The sequence below is a fragment of the Myxocyprinus asiaticus genome, chromosome 31, assembly GCF_019703515.2.
Source record: "Myxocyprinus asiaticus isolate MX2 ecotype Aquarium Trade chromosome 31, UBuf_Myxa_2, whole genome shotgun sequence".
NCBI classification, from domain to species: domain Eukaryota; kingdom Metazoa; phylum Chordata; class Actinopteri; order Cypriniformes; family Catostomidae; genus Myxocyprinus; species Myxocyprinus asiaticus.
The window spans coordinates 2,400,545-2,419,431 of record NC_059374.1 but is presented as its reverse complement, the minus strand read 5'-3'; the positions used below and the strand labels follow the sequence as shown (position 1 = coordinate 2,419,431).

General features: G+C 36.7%; 1 protein-coding gene across 7 annotated transcripts in view; it reads left to right on the top strand.

The window, feature by feature from the left end:
• The window catches only part of LOC127422255 (elastin-like), a 120,099-nt gene that overhangs the window by 68,201 nt on the left and 33,011 nt on the right, over positions 1-18,887 (top strand). For 6 of the 7 annotated variants that reach the window (XM_051665645.1, XM_051665643.1, XM_051665640.1 and 3 more), the window contains exons 12-25: positions 4,647-4,709; positions 5,002-5,037; positions 5,263-5,340; positions 6,344-6,382; positions 6,483-6,566; positions 6,716-6,766; positions 7,185-7,256; positions 7,373-7,444; positions 8,263-8,307; positions 8,465-8,527; positions 8,625-8,669; positions 8,784-8,915; positions 9,916-9,951; positions 10,053-10,106. In XM_051665645.1, coding sequence (XP_051521605.1) covers positions 4,647-4,709; positions 5,002-5,037; positions 5,263-5,340; positions 6,344-6,382; positions 6,483-6,566; positions 6,716-6,766; positions 7,185-7,256; positions 7,373-7,444; positions 8,263-8,307; positions 8,465-8,527; positions 8,625-8,669; positions 8,784-8,915; positions 9,916-9,951; positions 10,053-10,106 — 870 coding nt within the window. The remainder of the gene's footprint in view (positions 1-4,646; positions 4,710-5,001; positions 5,038-5,262; positions 5,341-6,343; positions 6,383-6,482; positions 6,567-6,715; positions 6,767-7,184; positions 7,257-7,372; positions 7,445-8,262; positions 8,308-8,464; positions 8,528-8,624; positions 8,670-8,783; positions 8,916-9,915; positions 9,952-10,052; positions 10,107-18,887) is intronic. The other variant, XM_051665644.1, reaches the window with a different exon arrangement.

Genomic DNA, 18,887 nt, shown 5'->3' with positions numbered 1-18,887 from the left:
GCAAAGACAATTAAACTTTTGTACAGTGCTCCTTCTCTTGTAAACAATAACGCGCTTCCTGCCTCGTCCTCCACGCATGACCTTACCAACGAGCTTACGTTATCCCTCTCATGAGCACGCATCACAGAGATGTACGGAAGCAAACATTTGTAGTTAAAGTATTGTTTTGTTTCTAAAAATAATCAATCGTTTGGGTTCAGAAGAAATGGATTATTGTGATGCACCCTATATGCATTTTGGAGTACATTCACTTGCGTTGTTTAAAGGAGGAGGTCTGAAATGAAATCCTAAAAATCTTAAATTCTGTTTTGATGAAGAAAGAAACTCAGATACATCTTGGAAATTGTCAGCAAATTTAAATTTTTGGGTGAACTTATTCCATTAACCCTGCGTGCAAGAAACAGCATCGATCAAGAACATTTTCCATTACACGAATGTTAAAGTGAAACCGTAAAATTTTGCGTTCACTGTCAAAAGCTTTTTCTAAACTTTTATGGGTGCTTTAACACTTTGTTCAATTGCTTGAACCGAACCCGAGTTTTTTTCCTCCCCCTCCCGCTGCCCGCACTGGTCTCTGTTCACATTATTCCGATTACGTCATCAACATGAATACAAGCAGCAACTGTTTACCACTGTAACTAGGTAACAACTCGAGAAAACGTCACTGTGTTAAGTGAAGTATTAAAGCTTGTATCTTTAAGTTTACCATGAAAAATTGCAATGCACAAAACAATACTGTGTTTGTCTCCCGCGGATGCATTGAATGTGCAATGATGTGATGAATATTAGCATTTGTCTGACGCGAGCCTGCGGATGCATTGTAAGAGATGTGAAGATTGTGAGCTGCTCTCTGAAGGGCTTTTATTTGGACACAAGCAGGTACGAGAAATGCATTAAACCACAATAATTGCGATCGCGAGCCTGCAAAGGTGCAAATTATACGTCATCACAAGCAGTTCACTTCCGCGATTTGGTATGATTGTGTTCATATCAGCAGTGGACCACACCAGATTTCACATGAACCGTACCCTAGACCACCATTTCAAGTGGACTCGGGTAGGGTTCCCAGGTGCGCACCCAAGTTCAGAAAGCAGCGTTCACATTATCCAAACGAACCGAACTTTGACATCATTCGACCCCGGGTGTGCACCAAAAGTGCAAGTGTGAAAGCACCCTAAAAGGTGGACGTACATCACAGCTAGTGTTTAATATTCACATACTCTTCAGGCGCTGCTCTAAATGGTCCCACTCTGAGGTGCGGGTTGTTGACAGCCTCAGTACATTTGGAATGCTCACATTATGGACAACACACCACTGTTGCACCGAAAAATGACTCAACATTCATGAAACGTGTTCATGATTGGCATTTCTATATTCGTTTAAAAATTCCTTATTTCCATAGTACAATGTGATTCGAATAAGTGCTTAAAATTGCAGTTCTCTCAGATAATCAAGGTTAAATCTAATAATCGCAACAGGTTAAATCCTTATTTGATTGTAGTTTACAGTTTAATTTTAGGTATACTATTTTAACCTTACCAAAGTGAGGCAGAACATTTTAATATAAAAATAATGAAGATGCTTGCATGGAACTCTTATTTTCCATATCACGGGTTTCTCATCTTTGTTCAAATACAATGTACTGTATTTTTTAGATATTTTCTTTTTTCTTGCTAGCTGCATATACAGTTGTTATGCACTAAAATAATTACTGGCAATAGCACTTACACCATCACTGACACAAATTACACTAATATTCTATGATTATTTGTGAGTTTTCAGTGCAAAATTTAAAAAAAAATTAAAGGTGCACTTAGTAATTATTTCCTCATTAAAAAAGTTTAACTCCTAAAGACACAAATTGTAATTTTGCAATATATGTATCAAATCATGAGCACTCACATTAAAATGAAGACTCCAGTCATATCTTACAAAAGCTGTTTTATTCTACATGGAGAGGGTCCGCACATGGGGGCTGCCATGTTAGAATCACATGACCAGCCGAATACTACTCACTTAATCTCAGTAACCGTCCTGTTATTGGACACTTTCACTCAGTGATTAAAGTAATCATGGCTGACTGTGAATAATACATTTCTACAATGACATCTGAAACTGAAAACTATTGATTTTAAATGATGCTGCATCCAAGCCACTAGGTGTCAGTGTAAGTCCAAGATAACACAAAGACAAAAGTTGCTGAAAGCACCTTTAAAAAAAAAAAAAAAAAAAAGAACGCTGCAAATGGCATCACAATTTTTCAGCAAAGCTTCCATTTTGGGGCACAATAATCAGGAAAAAGTGTTGTGAAATCCTGGTGGGACTGTAATATGACCAGAAGGGTCACATGGAGTCTTTTTTCCTGCATTTTCTGGGCTGATTTTGCACGAAAATATGCGGTTTTCTGCAGAATGGATTTAAACGTTGTAAAATATGTTAAACAGAGATGGAAATGCAACACTCTTAGGCCAGAAACACTCTATGCAAGTATGCAAATGCAGATACGAATGCTTGGCCAGCACATTGCAAGTTTGTGGTTACGCTGTACATATCTAATATGCATTCTCATGCTACTGTGGTGGTAACAATCCTCAGTATTGAAGGGGGTAAAGAGTTACCTTCAGGGTGCGAATTACAGGGGGGTGTGTGGGGGGATCTGACCCCCACTATTTAAGGTACGATCCTCACCGCAGGATGTCAAAACAGGATGTTGTGGGCATTGTAAAATGTACACATATGGAAGCTTTAAAGGAATATTCCAGGTTCAGTAGAAGTTAAGCTCAATCGACAGCATTTGTGGCCTAATGTTGATTACCAACAAAACATAAACAACTCAACTCATCCCATTTTTCTTTAAAAAACATAATCTTATAAGGCACTTACAATAGAAGTGAATGGGGGCAATTTTTGGAGGGTTTACAGGTAGAAATGTAAAGCTTATAATTGTGTAAAAGCACTAACATTAATTCTTTTGTCCAAATGTGTGTATTATTTAAGGTATAAAGTTGCTTAAATCGTTTTAGGGTTTAGGGCATTAAGTTTAATGGTTACGAAGTTGTAACATTGGATATAACTTACTAAAACAGAAAGGTTAGTAAGCGATTTTATTTTATCACTAAAATCATGTTACTGTAACATGCATATTGTCTTATTGCTATACTTTTGAAACAGTGAGTATTTTAACATTTACGGATTGGCCCCATTCACTTTCATTGTATATTGTAAAAACATTGCATTCATTCAGTGCCTGGAAAGAGAGCAGAACATAAAGTAAGCCTCTAAAAAGAAAAAGTTTCTTTGAATATTGGTATCTAAAAGTCTAAAAGTAATCATTATCTAAAAGTAAGCATAGACTGGCTTACGAATACATGTGCACAGTTCAGTTGAATAATAATATAGTTTATCCTCTTGAACGTAATGTTGTTGAGCCGCAAGTATGAAGCAAGAGTCTGCTGAAATGTACTGTTAAAATGTACTATTAAAGCATATAATTAAAAGCCACACTGAAAAAATAACAATGAAAATAATACAAAATTATGATTAGCAATTGCGTAGCTAGCTATGAACATGTTGACAGCTTAACTAATTGGCTTAACAAGTTTCTCTCTAAACTGTTGCACCACCATGACCAGGGCTGTAACCAGGGTTTGAAAATTAGTGAGGTACGGGGTGGGATGCCAAGAATTGAACCAAAATTACAAGAATGTTTTTACGCAATGACGTTGTGAAACATTAGCTACTAAAATAAATGAAATAGCATAGACTTCATCATGGCCAGTGTTCGCATATTTGACATATTTCATAATGTAGTCTAGATGGTGTCTACTAGTGTAGTGTGCTACTGTTTTTGAGCGTTTCAGATAATGCCGTGATGATCGTCAGTGCCGGATAAAGATAGTGCCCATGGGCATGAAGATATAATTTTTTTCTTCAGCTGTGACACATGTGCTATATTCCATGTATTGTAAAGTCACCTTTACGAAAATCGAGTGTTCAAGACAAATTCGCCACTGATAATTGTCACATGCAAATGAGCTTTGTGGTAAACTTGTGGAAAATTATCCATTGCTGCCAAAGGTTTGCCAGAGGTTCACCACTGCAGGCGAAGGGCTGCAAACTTCTGGCAAACATTTGCGGTGAATCAAAAGCTCATTTGCATGTGAAAATAACGAGTGGCAAATTTTCGGCAAGTTTGCGGCTAGATTTAGATTTTATGTAAGGGCATATAATAGCTATGTGTGAGGAACGAACCAAAATTGTGAAACTGTTTCCTTTGAGACACAAAACTTTCTTCCTCCAGAGGGAAGAAAACCAAACCCTCCACTGATTCACATTCAAATCTCAGGATGTTTTTATATATAATTGAAGACATTTTTAAACTGGATATTAGTTTTTAATAAAAACTGATAATTACAATGATTCCTACCTGTGGATGTAAACCCATCACAGTATACAATCATTTCTTAAAATCATCCATCCAGTTATACTAAACGACTGTGATGAGCCTCTGTGGACATCTGTGGAGCTTTCTGCAGAATTTAGGTAGTGCAGATTCAATACAGGCCTGCCAAACAGTTATTTGGATAACTAAGATACCTTTAATTAAAAAATTTTGTTCTTGATAAACTGGATTTACATGACTGCAGGCTTCAATGGGCGGGGAGTTCTTCCTGGGATCGCCACAGGGAATGGACTCAAACCTAAATCAGGTAAACTCTACAATAACGACATCACGTCATTGATAAAACACTATACTTTATAGAGTGGTGGTGGTGTAGTGGGCTAAAGCACAGAACTGGTAAGCAGAAGGTTGCTGGTTCAATGCCCACAGCTACCACCATTGTGTCCTTGAGAAAGGCACTCAACTCCAGGTTGCTCCAGTGGGACTGTCCCTGTAATGAGTGCACTGTAAGTCGCTTTGAGTAAAAGCGTCTGCCTAATGCATAAATGTAAATGTTTATACAGTATGAAGTGTGTGATCTGTCTGAATTTCCTACATAGCTGCTGCTGGAGGCCAAGGACTGGTACCAGGTGCTGGTTAGTACTTTTTTTTATTCATGTTCTTTGCACATTAATATACAGCTAGCATGATTAAAAAAATATGAATATCTAGGTAGTCTGGACAATAAACCTGTTTTAGTCAATCTTAGACTTCCTAGTATTTGTAAATGTGATAGGTTTCACATGCTTACATGTTATTGGAACACTTATCCTGTTAAAAACCAATAATAATAAAACTGATAATCATTGTTTTCACTGTAGGAGGCCGTGGACCATATGGTGGACCACTGCAGCAAGGATTATTTCATGGATACCCCCTCAAATCTCCCAAATCCCCAGGTAGAATATTTGAATCTTTTAATCAGACTTCAAAAATCCTGCTCAGCCCAACTTCTCCACTCTTTGAAAAGAAGCATTTAGCGGGTGATTGCATGTGGTTTTACAGCTATTAAGCAACATAACATGGGAATGATAGAAATTAGTCATTAAGAATGTCTTTAATCATCCACTCCAGATGTATCACAGCTATACTGGACTATCGCTTATACATTGCTAGCCATCCATTTTTGAAGTTGTTTTTTTTTCTCCAGTGCATATAAATGTTGTGTGATTTCTCCTACATGGAGGTTCAACAGTTGAAGTGTTTAATTAATTTGTTTCCAACACTAACCCAAGACTGATGATTCCCCTCTGGGTGGGGCTTCCTCACTGGGGAAGATGTCTTGACAGAGTTCATAGAGTTTTCATAGTCACAGCTAAGAAATATTTTAGTTAATGTTTCCGTTTGGAGCTTTGAAATGAAAGCCATATTTTCACGTCTCTCCTATCAGTGCGTTATCAAACTTAATCATGGACTAGGAATGCGTCCAGTAAAATTAGGAGAAATTGATTGCGATAATAATATGTGAGCCTCTAGTGCAACATAGCTTTTCCAAACCCATTCATTTGTTCAGATGAAAACAGAATATAGTGTAACAAATAATGTGTGGTAATGAAAATGATCATTTATAGAGTAACTTGGTTTACGTTTCATTTGTGAAGATCATTTGGATGCTTCTATAGTAAAATTTTTTGCAGTTCCTCCAGTACTTTTTTTCATTAGTATACATATTTCATTCAATTATAGGTTTAGTTGATCAGCAGCTGACCCTAACCTAACCCTAACCCCTAACCCAAAGTGCCCAAAACACCTCTGAGCAGGGGAAACCAGCTTGGTGGCCAGCTAAGACCAACAAACCACATTTGGCTGCTTTAAGCATGGAATATAACAGTATTCTGGAATATCTTTGAAAATAATGACTGTACATTGTGATATCTGTTTTACACCATTGCATTTTAACAGGTGTTGGGTCTCCATACTCTAGTGGAAAACTTCCATATGGTAGGATATAGCAGCAAACTCTTGAGTACATGCATGTGCAGAATACCCCGTGTGTGATGTGTGTTAGCTTGCGTGCTGATTCTCACCTGATATGCCAAAGGTTACGGGGGATTTGGTGGAGGCGCGGGACTCCCTGGTGGAAAAGGAGGAGCTGGTTCCAAGCCGGGTTATCCCACAGGGACTGGTGCGTTATATCACAGCAATCACATTCTAATAATCACAATGCATTAGACACTAAAACCATTTTACCTGGATGCAAACAGCATACACATGAGCTGCAATAATGCCGTCTGCACAAATGCATAACTAATGATGTGCTTTCTGTGGATGTAGGTATGGGGTCTCTAGGGGTCTCTGCTGCACAGGCCAAAGCTGCTAAATATGGTAATAAATCACAATGCTTTACCTTCCTTCACCTGAATTAATATTGAATTCATTTATAAAATGGTTTTCAAAAAGCTACATGGCCTAAGCTCAAGAAATAAACAAAGAAATAAAGCTTGTGATTCAGGAGTCCGACAGTCTGAGTTCATAGTGAAAATCTTGAATTCAAAATCGAATTTAAACCTCAAAATAAACAGAAAGTTGATTTGGGGATTTTGAAAATGTAAAACAGTGAAACATTATGGCACAAATTTGCTATACAGTATGTTTACTGCTTTTACAAAACATCAGATTTCCTTCCTTTCAGGGACAGACAAATATAAAGACATGCATAATAAGGATAAAAAACTGCATTTAAAAAAAGCCAAATAGAATCATTTTTACTTAGACTTTGTGTTCCCCCTTTGTGTTTCCTCAGGGGCTGGTGCTGGTTTAGGTGGTATTGGAGCTTTTCCAGGTGGTGCTGGTGGACTTTACCCTGGGGCAGGAGGTGAGAATGCATTTTCCTTATTGATCCTCCAAAACCAACTTCATTTTAAAGGAACAGTTCAAAACTGTAAATCATTTACTCACCCAGCCAGTTCAATGTTTATGTATTTTCCTCAGGTACTGGAGCTGGTTTAGGTGGTGTTGGAGCTTTTCCAGGTGGTGCTGGTGGACTTTACCCTGGGGCAGGAGGTGAGAACTTATTTTCCTTAAAGGGTCATGAAACACTAAAACATATTTTTGTAGATGAGCACATACATGTCATTGGTTTTTCAATATTTTTTAATGAGACCAGGGCGTTCTCAGCCAGTTTGTTTGTGAATATGAAATTGCATGGTCCAAATGTACAATGGAGTTTTCCACTGCAACACTGACAGAGCGACATCAGTGCCAGACACTTCTGAAGCGCTTGTGTGCAACCAGCAGTTTTAACTCCTTACAGTGAGTGTGTTAACTGATCAAGCCACTTACATGTGTGAATCCACATCGTGAAATAACAATCTTAAAAGTTATTTAAAATGCAAAAGCGTGATAACACATTTCAATACTTAATACAAATGCGACAGGCTCATATTTATATGTGTAATGAAAGGTTTCACGTCACTGCACAGAAGAAGGTTCACAAGAACCAACTGATGTCATACCTAGCATGAGCCATCTTAATGTGCCTTGTGCCGTGTTTAAAATTTTGGTCCTCTCCTCACACAAAGCTATCATATTTTGGGGCGAACTGTTCCTTTAAGGAAGGGCAATTAAATTCCTTTCCTGGAGGACCACTGTTCAACTCTGCTCTTTTCAAGTAATCCTAAAGACCTTGATTAGCTTGTTCAGGTGTGTTTAGTGTTGATTAGGGTTGGAGCTCAACAGGGTGGGGGCTCAGGACAGGGCGCTCCAGGAATGGAATGCTTAAATGGATATATATATATAGATAATTATGTAACATATAATGTACACAGCTTTGAATATTTCCTTAATTTGGAGCACAACCTGAAACTATTTCCTATGTGCAGGTGCAGGTGTCCTTTCACCTGCTCTAGGTAAAGCAGCTAAATATGGTGAGTGAAAATATTGATTGGTTATCCCGTTGTATTATGGGGCCCCATGTTTGATTTATTGACAATTCATTGTCACATCCAGCTTCCTATACACAGACAATTGATCATTTCAATGGAAGGTTTATGGCTTCTGACTGTGGTTTTGTGGTTTGACTAGGTGCTGGTGCTACTGGTATTGGTGGTGTAGCAGGCACAGGTGGACTCTTTCCTGGAGCAGGGGGTGAGATGCAAATTATCTGAGAGTCAATTTTTGTATTCGATTAGAATGATAAAACAGGATTGGTAAATCTTTTTTGGCTGTTTCCTCATGTGTCAAGGTACTGGTGCACTCTCCCCTGCTCAGGCTAAAGCTGCTAAATATGGTTGGTATTAATCCATATTTAGAATCATCGTTATTTAGATATGCCATTGGCAGTGCATGTCAAACTATAGAAAACAAACTCTGTTTGAGTCATTGTCATCCTGTCTTACTCCAGGTGTTGCAGCAGTACCTGGTGGAGCTGGACTTGTTCCTGGTGGAGCTGGGCTTGTTCCTGGTGGGGCAGGACTTGTTCCTGGTGGAGCTGGGCTTGTTCCAGGAGCTGGAGGAGTCTACCCTGGAGCAGGAGGTAACAAATCAAGACTGTCTGTACAAACTGACCATATATCCACAATATTGAATCCAGTGTTGTCTAAATATTGTTGCAGTCAATAACGGCCCTCTCCCAAATTACACCTGCAGACTTTGTGGCCTGTCACAGAGTCCTCAATTCATTGACAGTTGGCATGATTTTTGCCAAGTAAGATGTGTTCCTAGATAAACTTATTTTATCCTAGAACAACATTCATGTTAAAACAATATTGTTATAACCATATCCCAAACCCTAACTATTAGCTACTCCTGGGAATTGTTCAAGCCTCCAGTTCAAGTACTGAGATAAGTACTTTTACCCAGTGTTTCCCAACTCCATCCCTCCAGACACACCAACTACGCAGTACACGCTTTTGATGCCTCCTTTATCCAACACACCTGATTCAACTCAAATTAGTAGGGTACTCCAAGACCTGAAATGGATGCATCAGATTAGGAAAACATCATATTTAGTAAGAAGAGACATTTTCAAGATGGTGGTAACTAACATATTTTTGGGAAGGCATTCAGTTTAATCGAATTAATATAATATAATATATAATGATACCTTATTTTTGGCTTATAATGATACCTTTTTTTTTTTTTTTAAGTATTTTGTGTTAATGACTAGTTCATGTTTTTGCCATAATTGGCATAAGAACGCATAATGTTCTTTTTGAGTCAAGGCACAATTCCCACCTCCGACTTCTTCTGGAACACTGCATTAATGAAAGTCACCGAATGCTACATAGACCATTGGGTAGTAGTCTTCTGTGCGGGCTCAACAAAAGTGTGCACATGTGGACAAAGGGGGCTCTAATTGGCACCCTACAAGTCCTCATCAACTGTGTCATTTGGAACAGGGTCAGTGATGTCCATAATGTTAGACTCCTATAAATATTTTTCAATGTACTTACACTATAATGATCAAAGAGTTTAGCATGCTTTTCAGTGGCTATGGAAGCATCTCAAAAGCATTTTTTCCTTTACTTTAAAAGGTCTTACACCTGCTCAAGCCAAAGCAGCTAAGTACGGTAAGTTAATTTTTGACTGAATGGTAGAAAAGGCCTGGATGGTTAATTTCAAGTGCAAGGGTTAAGGATGACTAATAATAGATTCTCCTCGGATCTCCTAGGTTTGAGTGCAGCAGGTGGAGCTGGTGCTGGCGGACTGTACCCAGGAACAGGAGGTGAGTGGAAATAGACATCTAAAAGAACTAGGTGTTGGTGGCGTACAGGGAGCTCATGAGTTATTAGGGTCCAAGCACCGAAGGTGCGGAAGCCCTTATTGTATCTGTTAGTATTTAGGGGCCAAGCACCTAAGGTGCGTAGGCACCTATTGTATCCATTAGTTTTCTTATTATTATTATTAGGGGCCGAACACCAAAGGTGCATAGGCATCTATTGTATCCGTTAGTTTTCTTATTATTATTAGGGGCCGAGCACTGAAGGTGCAAAGGCATCTATTGTATCTGTTAGTTTTCTTATTATTATTAGGGACCGAGCACCGAAGGTGCATAGCCACCAATTGTATCCATTAGTTTTCTTCTTTTTCTTCTTCTTCTTGTCTTGGTGTCTATGGCAGCCCATAGAACCGTATATAGGAAAGTTATGAAATTGGGGTCTCTATCTCCAATGCTCTAGCACCACCAACTGTTCAAAATTTCACTTGTTTCGATGGCGAGCACACCAAAATGGACGTGAGGCTGTATTTTCACAATGCTTTGGCGTATTGACACAAAACTTGGTATATGTCATAAGCATCATCATTTGAGGGTACCTGCAGTGATTCGGCACAGCGTCACCTAGTAGTCAGGAGATATAAAAATGGCTATTTTTGCTTATAAATTTTGAATAGTTTGGCCTAAAATTATGAGGCTGGTCTCAATGAATTCCTTGGGGCATAACGAGTCGAATAATACCTAATTTTTTCGTAAATTGCTGTATATTACAAAAGTATTGCCTTATCATTATGAAATTAGGTAAGTGTCATCGGGACCATGTCCTTAAGGTATTCAAAATGTTTGGGAACAGCACCACCTAGTGGTCAAAAGATATGATAAAATGATTATAACTTTGGATTATTTTGGCCCTTTTTTTTAATGGGACTTGTTTTGTTAGCTTTCTTGGATCATGACGAGCACGGTGATACCACATTTGCCATGGTTCACTATACTTCCTCTCCGCCATTTTGAATTGAATTGAAAACATATTTTTTCAAACTCTTCCTAGGCCGTACATCCGATTCGCACAAAATTTTGCCTAAATCATCTAGGGACCATCCTGACAAAAAGTTATAAAAAGCTTTTTGATAGACAAGACAGTTATTGAATAACACATCTACGAATTCAACCGAGAGACGGCAAAAATTATCTGAGGCTGTATCTCGGCAATGCTTTGTCATATTGAAACGAAACTTGGTATATGTCCTCACCACCATGCCTTGCAGGTACCTGAGCACTTTGGGCACCACGCCACATAGTGGTGCAGAAATCTGGTAAATTGCTTTTTGGACCATTTCTTTTCAGTACTTTAGGCTAAAATTATGACACCAAAACCAAAATTTATATTTGACCTTATGATCTTGTCCTGAGGTTCCATATGAAGTTTCAGGATGGTGTCATCTAGTGGTCAGTAGGTGCATATGCACCTATTGTGTTTGTTATTGTTCTTTTTATTAGGAGGCCAAGCAGCAAAGCTGCTGGAACCCTATTGTAATTGTACTGATTTTCTTTTCTTTTTTTCCTGCCTTAAAAGTGACGGCGTCACAGACCGTAAGTTGTGGAGACACCAAACTTGGCAGGATGATCCCAAATCTACTCAGACTCAAAAACGCACACCCATCTGACCCTAGGTGGCGCTATAATAAACAATTTTACATTTTGGCTCATATCTCTGCAACTGTAAGGGCTAAAATTGAAATTCTTTTTTCTTCTGATTCTCTTCAATTTCATTTCTGTCTATAATTATTTTCCACCATTTTGTATTTTTTTGAAAAACCTACTTTTTCTAACTCCTCCTAAACCATTAGTCCGATTGGCATGCAATTTGGTATACATCATCTACAGAACCTCCTGACAAAATTTCAGAATTTTGATATGTGAAATTGTTGCGAAGATATTAGCGAATCACTTCCTTCGGTTTAATGCAATTTGAGTAATTGATCAATATCTACTCAACGCAAACTCCAAAAGTAACCAAACTTGGTACACATAGTCAACAGGACGTTTAGAAGAAGTCAGCAAAGTTTCGTACAATTTCACCCCTAGGGGGCGCTACAACTAAAAAACTGTCATAACTTTACAGCCGTTTGAGCGACAAAGTTCAAATTAAATATGCATCTTCTTTGGTTCAAATGCTAACATATTCTTAAAAAATTGACTCGACAAATTAACAAAAATGGCTGCCAATGACCAATCAAATTTCATAACCTTATAACTCATATTGGGAATGGCCGAGGGTTATGGAAATTACTTTTACAAGCAGGGTGTCATCTCGAAGCTGCATATCAAATTTTGTGACAATCGGCCACACGGTGGCAGTATAATTCGTTAATTTGCTATTATTTAGCTAATTATGAATTTTTGCTCATAACTCCGGAACCGTATAGGCTGCAATACAAATTTGTAGCTTCTCTGAATCTGCCTGTGTTTAATAGCTTCTGTTGCATTTGAGATGCTTGATAGCAGGGTTGCTGAGTTTTTTAAATCAAACTTAAAACTTTTTAAGACCTTTTTCAAGACCTTAACAAATAAAATTGATACTGTACCCCATCCCAAAACAAACCCACACAATCTCAAAATTAATCATGTATCACAGACTCTTGCTTAAACAGGTAGGGGCACACATTCAACATGGCCTTAACATTGCTTATCAGTACAACAGGGTAGGCTGAGTGCAAGTTTAAAATACTCAAGACATGTTTTCCACATTTATTCACATTAAAATTGGTTTATGTACCATTATATAAATACAAATTAGAGGTTGACAAATATTGGATTTTGCTTTGGGTGTGTTGAAAGAAAAGCAGTTAATCTGCAAATAGTTTTTAAAATTAATAGCCTATATTAAATGTTCTTTGTCTTTGCTTCCTGTGATGGGGAGGGCCAGACAGAGGCTAAAATAATCCAAACTGAATTCAATTCCAGATGCAGTTTATGGTGCAACCAAAATACCAATAACTAGTAATAAAAAAAAAAAAAGAAAGAAATGTTATTTATAGTGCGGAACTTTTAACTTTAAATGCTAAAATACACCGGGGACTCTTATTTTGAAATGTTTGTGCTTCACTGCTTCCAGCTGCTGGTTCAAACAGATAAGGGAGATAAAACGTGCACTCCTGCAATGATCTACAGCATATTACAATATAAACAATTAAAAGTAAACATTGTTATATTTCATCAACACTATAACAATTGGTCATAAATATTCGATATAGTTTAATGATTGCAAACTGCTCTACAACAGCTGGCAACACTCACAAGCCAACGCGTGCTTGGAGAAATACAACAGTGCCACGTTTTCACTCTGAAGAATGCAGCGCATTCACTTAGGGTACGTTTACACGACAACAATGTACTAAAAACTAAAAAGTTTTTCCTTTGCGTTTTTGAAATGTTTCGCATACAGATGACAACGTTGTCAAAATGATCCCCGTTCACACGGATCTGCGAAAATGACTAAAAACGCTGTATTATGCATGCCAGGCCAGTAGTTGGTGATGTCACTTTGTAAAGAAACACTACGCGCCTGTGCACATAAGCATTCTTCCACAGAGTGGTGAATACAAACAATGAAGATGACGAACGCTGGTCGTAGTTTTTTTTTATTTTATTTTTTTATTGCAGAATTTATAAACAAACATGCAACATATAATACACAGTTTCAGTATAAAGATATGTAGAAAACAGTCCGAGGAAACAGCTCTTAATAACATGGATAAAAAAATAATAATAATTAAAATAAAATGAAATAAATAAATAACCCAGTGATGAGATATTGTCATACCAGGGGAGAATTTAGTCTAAGTTCAGTTATTTACTATAGTCGGGAAGTGTTTTAGGATGTCGTACAATTTTTGTTCTTTTGGACCTAGAGTTTTTAGAGACTTCAAATACAATTTAAATTCGTTTAAAAAAATAACAAATTTGGGGGATGATTTTATAATTCTACACTTGTGGATAAAGATTTTGCTAGGCACAGAATTGTATTACAACAGAGTTCATTGTCTTTGCTTTGCAATATCAAGCCAAATGTTATGTCATCTCTGGAGACAGAAGACGGGAATGAAGAGATCTTTTGCTGTATCCAATTATGTATGTCACACCAAAATATTTGTACCAGGTTGCATGAAAAAAATACATGGTCCGTAGTTTCAACATCATTTTCACAAAATGTGCATGCATTATCATCAATACCAAAGCGAAGTCTAAGTAATTCTTTAGAGGGGTAAATGTTGTTCATAACTTTGAAGTGTGTTTCTTTCATTTTGGGGGGTATCGGAAGTGTTAAATATATTGTTCTTAGTTTAGTTCTTAAATTTGTATCAAATTTATGCAGGATGCCATTTTTGTTGGGCTTTTCAGGGTAAAGGTATTCAGTGATACAACTTCTAATAAAATGATTATTGAACTTTTTATCCAAAATCAAAATCCCTTGAATTGATAGTGGAGCCAGTCGTGGCTGTATCATTTGGTATGTTAATATATTTCTTATTAGACAAACAAATTCTTGGGGAAGTGCTTTATGTAATTTAGTGAAGTCTGATTGTGAGGGTTTGAAATTATGTTTAGTGCAAAATTGTTCATAGTTTAAAAGATTGCCACTGGCATCCATTAAGTCAGTTATGGACCATATATTCCTCTCAAACCAATCTTCAAAAAACAAAGATCTGTTGTGGTGTAATACATATCTATTATTCCAGAGAATAGAGGTGTGTGGTGAAAAGTTATGTACATATAACATTTTCCAATATAACAGTATTTGTTTATGGAACTCTGATAGTGATATAGGGAATTTGTTAATATTAAAGTCCGTCCTGAGAAGAAAATCCAGGCCTCCAACTTTTCTGAATAAGTGTTCTGGGATACAATACCAAAATGAGCCACTGTGTTTGATCCAGGACTTCAACCAATTTATTTTTAATGTTCCATTAAGACAATCAAAGTCAATAACTCTAAGTCCTCCATCCTTCATGTCTTTAACCAAATGACTTCTTTTCAGGTAATGAGGTCTGTTTCTCCAAATGAAGTTAGAATTGATTTGGTTAATGGATTTGATCAATTTGTGTGGAATGGCATTGGAGTAGGCTGGGTATATACATCTTGACAAACATTCCATTTTAGTTAGATAAATTCGACCGAGTATTGACAGGTCTCTTTGAAGCCATAAATTTAGTTTTGACTTACATTCTTTAATTTTATTTTCCACATTTAGAGATTGGCTTTGTTTTTGGTCCTTTGAAAGGTAAATTCCCAAGTATTTGATTTCTGATTTAATAGGAATATTACAAATTTCTGTCACTGATGTGTCATGTATAGCGAACGGTTCACATTTCTTTAAATTTAATGTTAATCCTGAAGCTTTCGAGAATTTTTCAATTTTTGCTATAGTTATTGGAATTTGAAATTTGTCTTTTAAAAATAACGTAGTGTCATCTGCTAGTTGGCTGATGATGATGATGTCTGTGCCAAGTATATTACATTTTTTTATATCATTACAGTTTTTTAGGTAGATTGCTAGCATTTCTGTAGCTAAAATGAACAGATATGGTGAAATGGGGCATCCTTGGGGGATACCCACATCAACCTTAAAGCTTGGGGTGGTATCACTAGGTAATATGACACAGCTGCTGGTATTTTGAAATAGTCCACCAACTAACTTCCTAAATTTAACTCCAAAGTCAAAATGTTCGAGTACCGAGAGGATAAATGGATGCTCCATGGAATCAAATGCTTTATAGAAGTCTAAAAATAAAAGAAATCCATCATCCTCAATATGGTTTCTATATTCAGTAACATCCATTACCAATCTTATATTACTGTGGATTGATCTTCCTTTGAGAAAACCAGATTGTGTTTCTGCAATAAGATCCGACATTCCTGATTGAAGACGGATAGTGAAGATGTAGGTTAGAAGTTTGTAGTCTGAATTCCTAAGAGTAATGGGTCTTCTGTTATCTATGAGTCTGGGGTCTTTCCCAGGTTTTGGAATTGAAACGATAACCCCATGTCTCATTGTGGGTGGAAGGACACAGGTTTCAAATATTTCAGTAAAAACTTGGTGCAGTAGTTCTCTTATATCTATCCAAAAATGCTTATAAAAGTCACCTGTGAGACCGTCTGAGCCGGGAGCTTTGTTAAGAGAGAGGCGACCAATTACTGCATCAAGTTCTGCAATCGTTATTTGATTATCACATGTTTGTCTGAAGCCATTCTCTACTTTGCGAATATGTTTCGCTATATCTTTTAAGAATGCATAACAGTCTTCTTTGGAAAATCTAGAGCTGTAAAGCTGGCTATATAATTTCAGGATTTCTGAAGAGATCAGTTTGTTATCTGTGATTTCTATATTATCAACTATTAAGGATATGATGCTATTTTTCCCTTGTCGTCTTTTTTCAAGGCCACAGAAATATGCTGAATATTTTCCCCCCTCCTCTTTCACTTAGCTCTAGATCTAATAAAGGCTCCTTGAGCTTTTCGACTGTAAATTTCATCTAATTTAGGTTGAAAGTATAATATTTTCTGTCTATCGTCTTCAGTAGGGTTAGATTTATTTCAGTATATATTTAATTGTTTAATAATATCCAATTCTTGCTTTTCAATATTTTTTTTCAATCTTTTACTAAATGAAATGGTAACTTGGCGTATTTTATATTTAATCGCCGGTCATAGTAGTGATGCAGTAAATCTACACTTTGCTGGAGAAGCGTCAATAAACTCAAAATCTTGAGCAGCACAAACACAGTCCTGTAGTCCGCCATTGTATTTTTGAATGTCTCGCGCATTGTTTTGAAGTACTTGCACGCATGCCTATAGACTGAACACGTAATACGCGTGCGCATGACGTCGTCGTTTTCACAAATTTGCGTTTTTGTATGTTTACACGGAGATGATAACGACATCGTTTTCAAACACGTGCACTTTGAAACCCGTTTTCAAAAGTTTGCGTTTTCAGGCCCCAAAACGCTGTTGTCGTGTAAATGAACAGCCAAAACGCATACAAAGTTTTCTGTTTTTAGTTGAAAACGTTGTCATGTAAACAGCCCCTTATATAATAAATTATATTGTTTTGAAGTTTGATACATTAGGTCATATCAATATTCCTGTCTTTCCGCCTCCAAATTTAAGACCTCTTTAAATGATAATTAAGATTTTGTTGTATCATTTAAGATATTTAAGAGTTTATAAGGATCCACAGGAACCATGGATAGATCTTTTTCAAATAATAATCCCACTATTTGTGCCGCTTTACCATCACCCGTGGTGAAGATAGCACACGTACATCACCCAGACATTTATTTGATGTGTAGGTTTACATCTGGAAGACATATTTTTTAGGTTGTTTGCTCATTTGCAATACGTCTATAAGACGAATTTCAATAAGTGTGTCTCGGATGTCAATAAGACATTAAGCAGATGTCTCTGAGATATTTATGATTGAGAATGTCTGATCTTTTAAAGATGTTTAGCTGATGTTAAAATAATGAAAATATCTAAAATAGACATCTCTGAGATGTACGTGTGCTATCTGAGTGACATCTGCACTCTCACAGAAGCAGATATTTCATGGACCAGCAACCTCTACTTATAGTTAAAATAAAATAAAAGGCAGATAGATTTATTCGAATTAATAATGTAATACTATTCAATTAAAATGATTAACAATGCTTTAAACATATCAAAGTAATTTAATATTATCAGGTGAATTATTTCATTTAATACTATTGTGTGTTTAAATAGAGAACTAATGTTTATTTATTTTATTGTGCTTTAAAGAGGTCAGTGTTTATCACTTTTTAAGATGGCAATACTGCCACACTGGGTCCCACAGTAATATTTTAGCATTATGCAATGTTCTACTGGGTTTCAAAAATTAAGTTGTGAACTCTGTTCACTGGCAAAAAATGTTTAAGTAAAAATATATGAAGGTAAATAATGCCTTTTATTAGGCTACTGTGTATCATTGTATATAAAATATAAACATAAAAGTGCATATAAGTGAAAATGATTAGATCTCTTAGGGCCTATAAAGGTCTTAGATCACATCTGATATTCACAACATGTGCTTTGTGGAATTGGTTGTCTACTGATTTATTTATTTATTTATTTATTTTTAAAGAATGTTTTTCAATGTTTTGTCCACAAAATGATCCAAAATACTTTAAACAGCACAACCCATTGAAGAAACTGTTAGTTTGTCCCTCACCCTCTCATTTTCATCCCGTCAAAAACCATATATCGTGCTCTACTGTGAATAAGGAATGTGTGCTTACCCCCAATGATTACCGCTTGGGGCTGTATTATATAATATTATGACCATCATGCAATGAAATGCCTTTATGAACAAACATCAAAGATATCAAGTAGAAATATCCCACATCCAAGTTTCATGTAACACAACATAATGACTAGACTTTCATTCTGATAACAGTTACAACATGGCAACCCAAAAAATACAATTCCTGCATTAATCTCCAAAACATCACATTCTATGACAATACCAGTCTGTTATCATGACATACAGGGAGCTTTGTAAAACAGACTTTAGATTCCTTGGGGCATAGCGAGTCCAATGATATCCAATTTTTCTATGTCGGCCATTTTGGGAATCACCCATTTTGAATTTTGCCATAAAATGCTGTATTTTACAAATACATTGGTGTACCATTACGAAACTTGGTATGTATCATCGGCACTATGCCCTGAGGTTACTTATAAAGTTTTGTTGTGCTTGGCCCTGTAATTGCT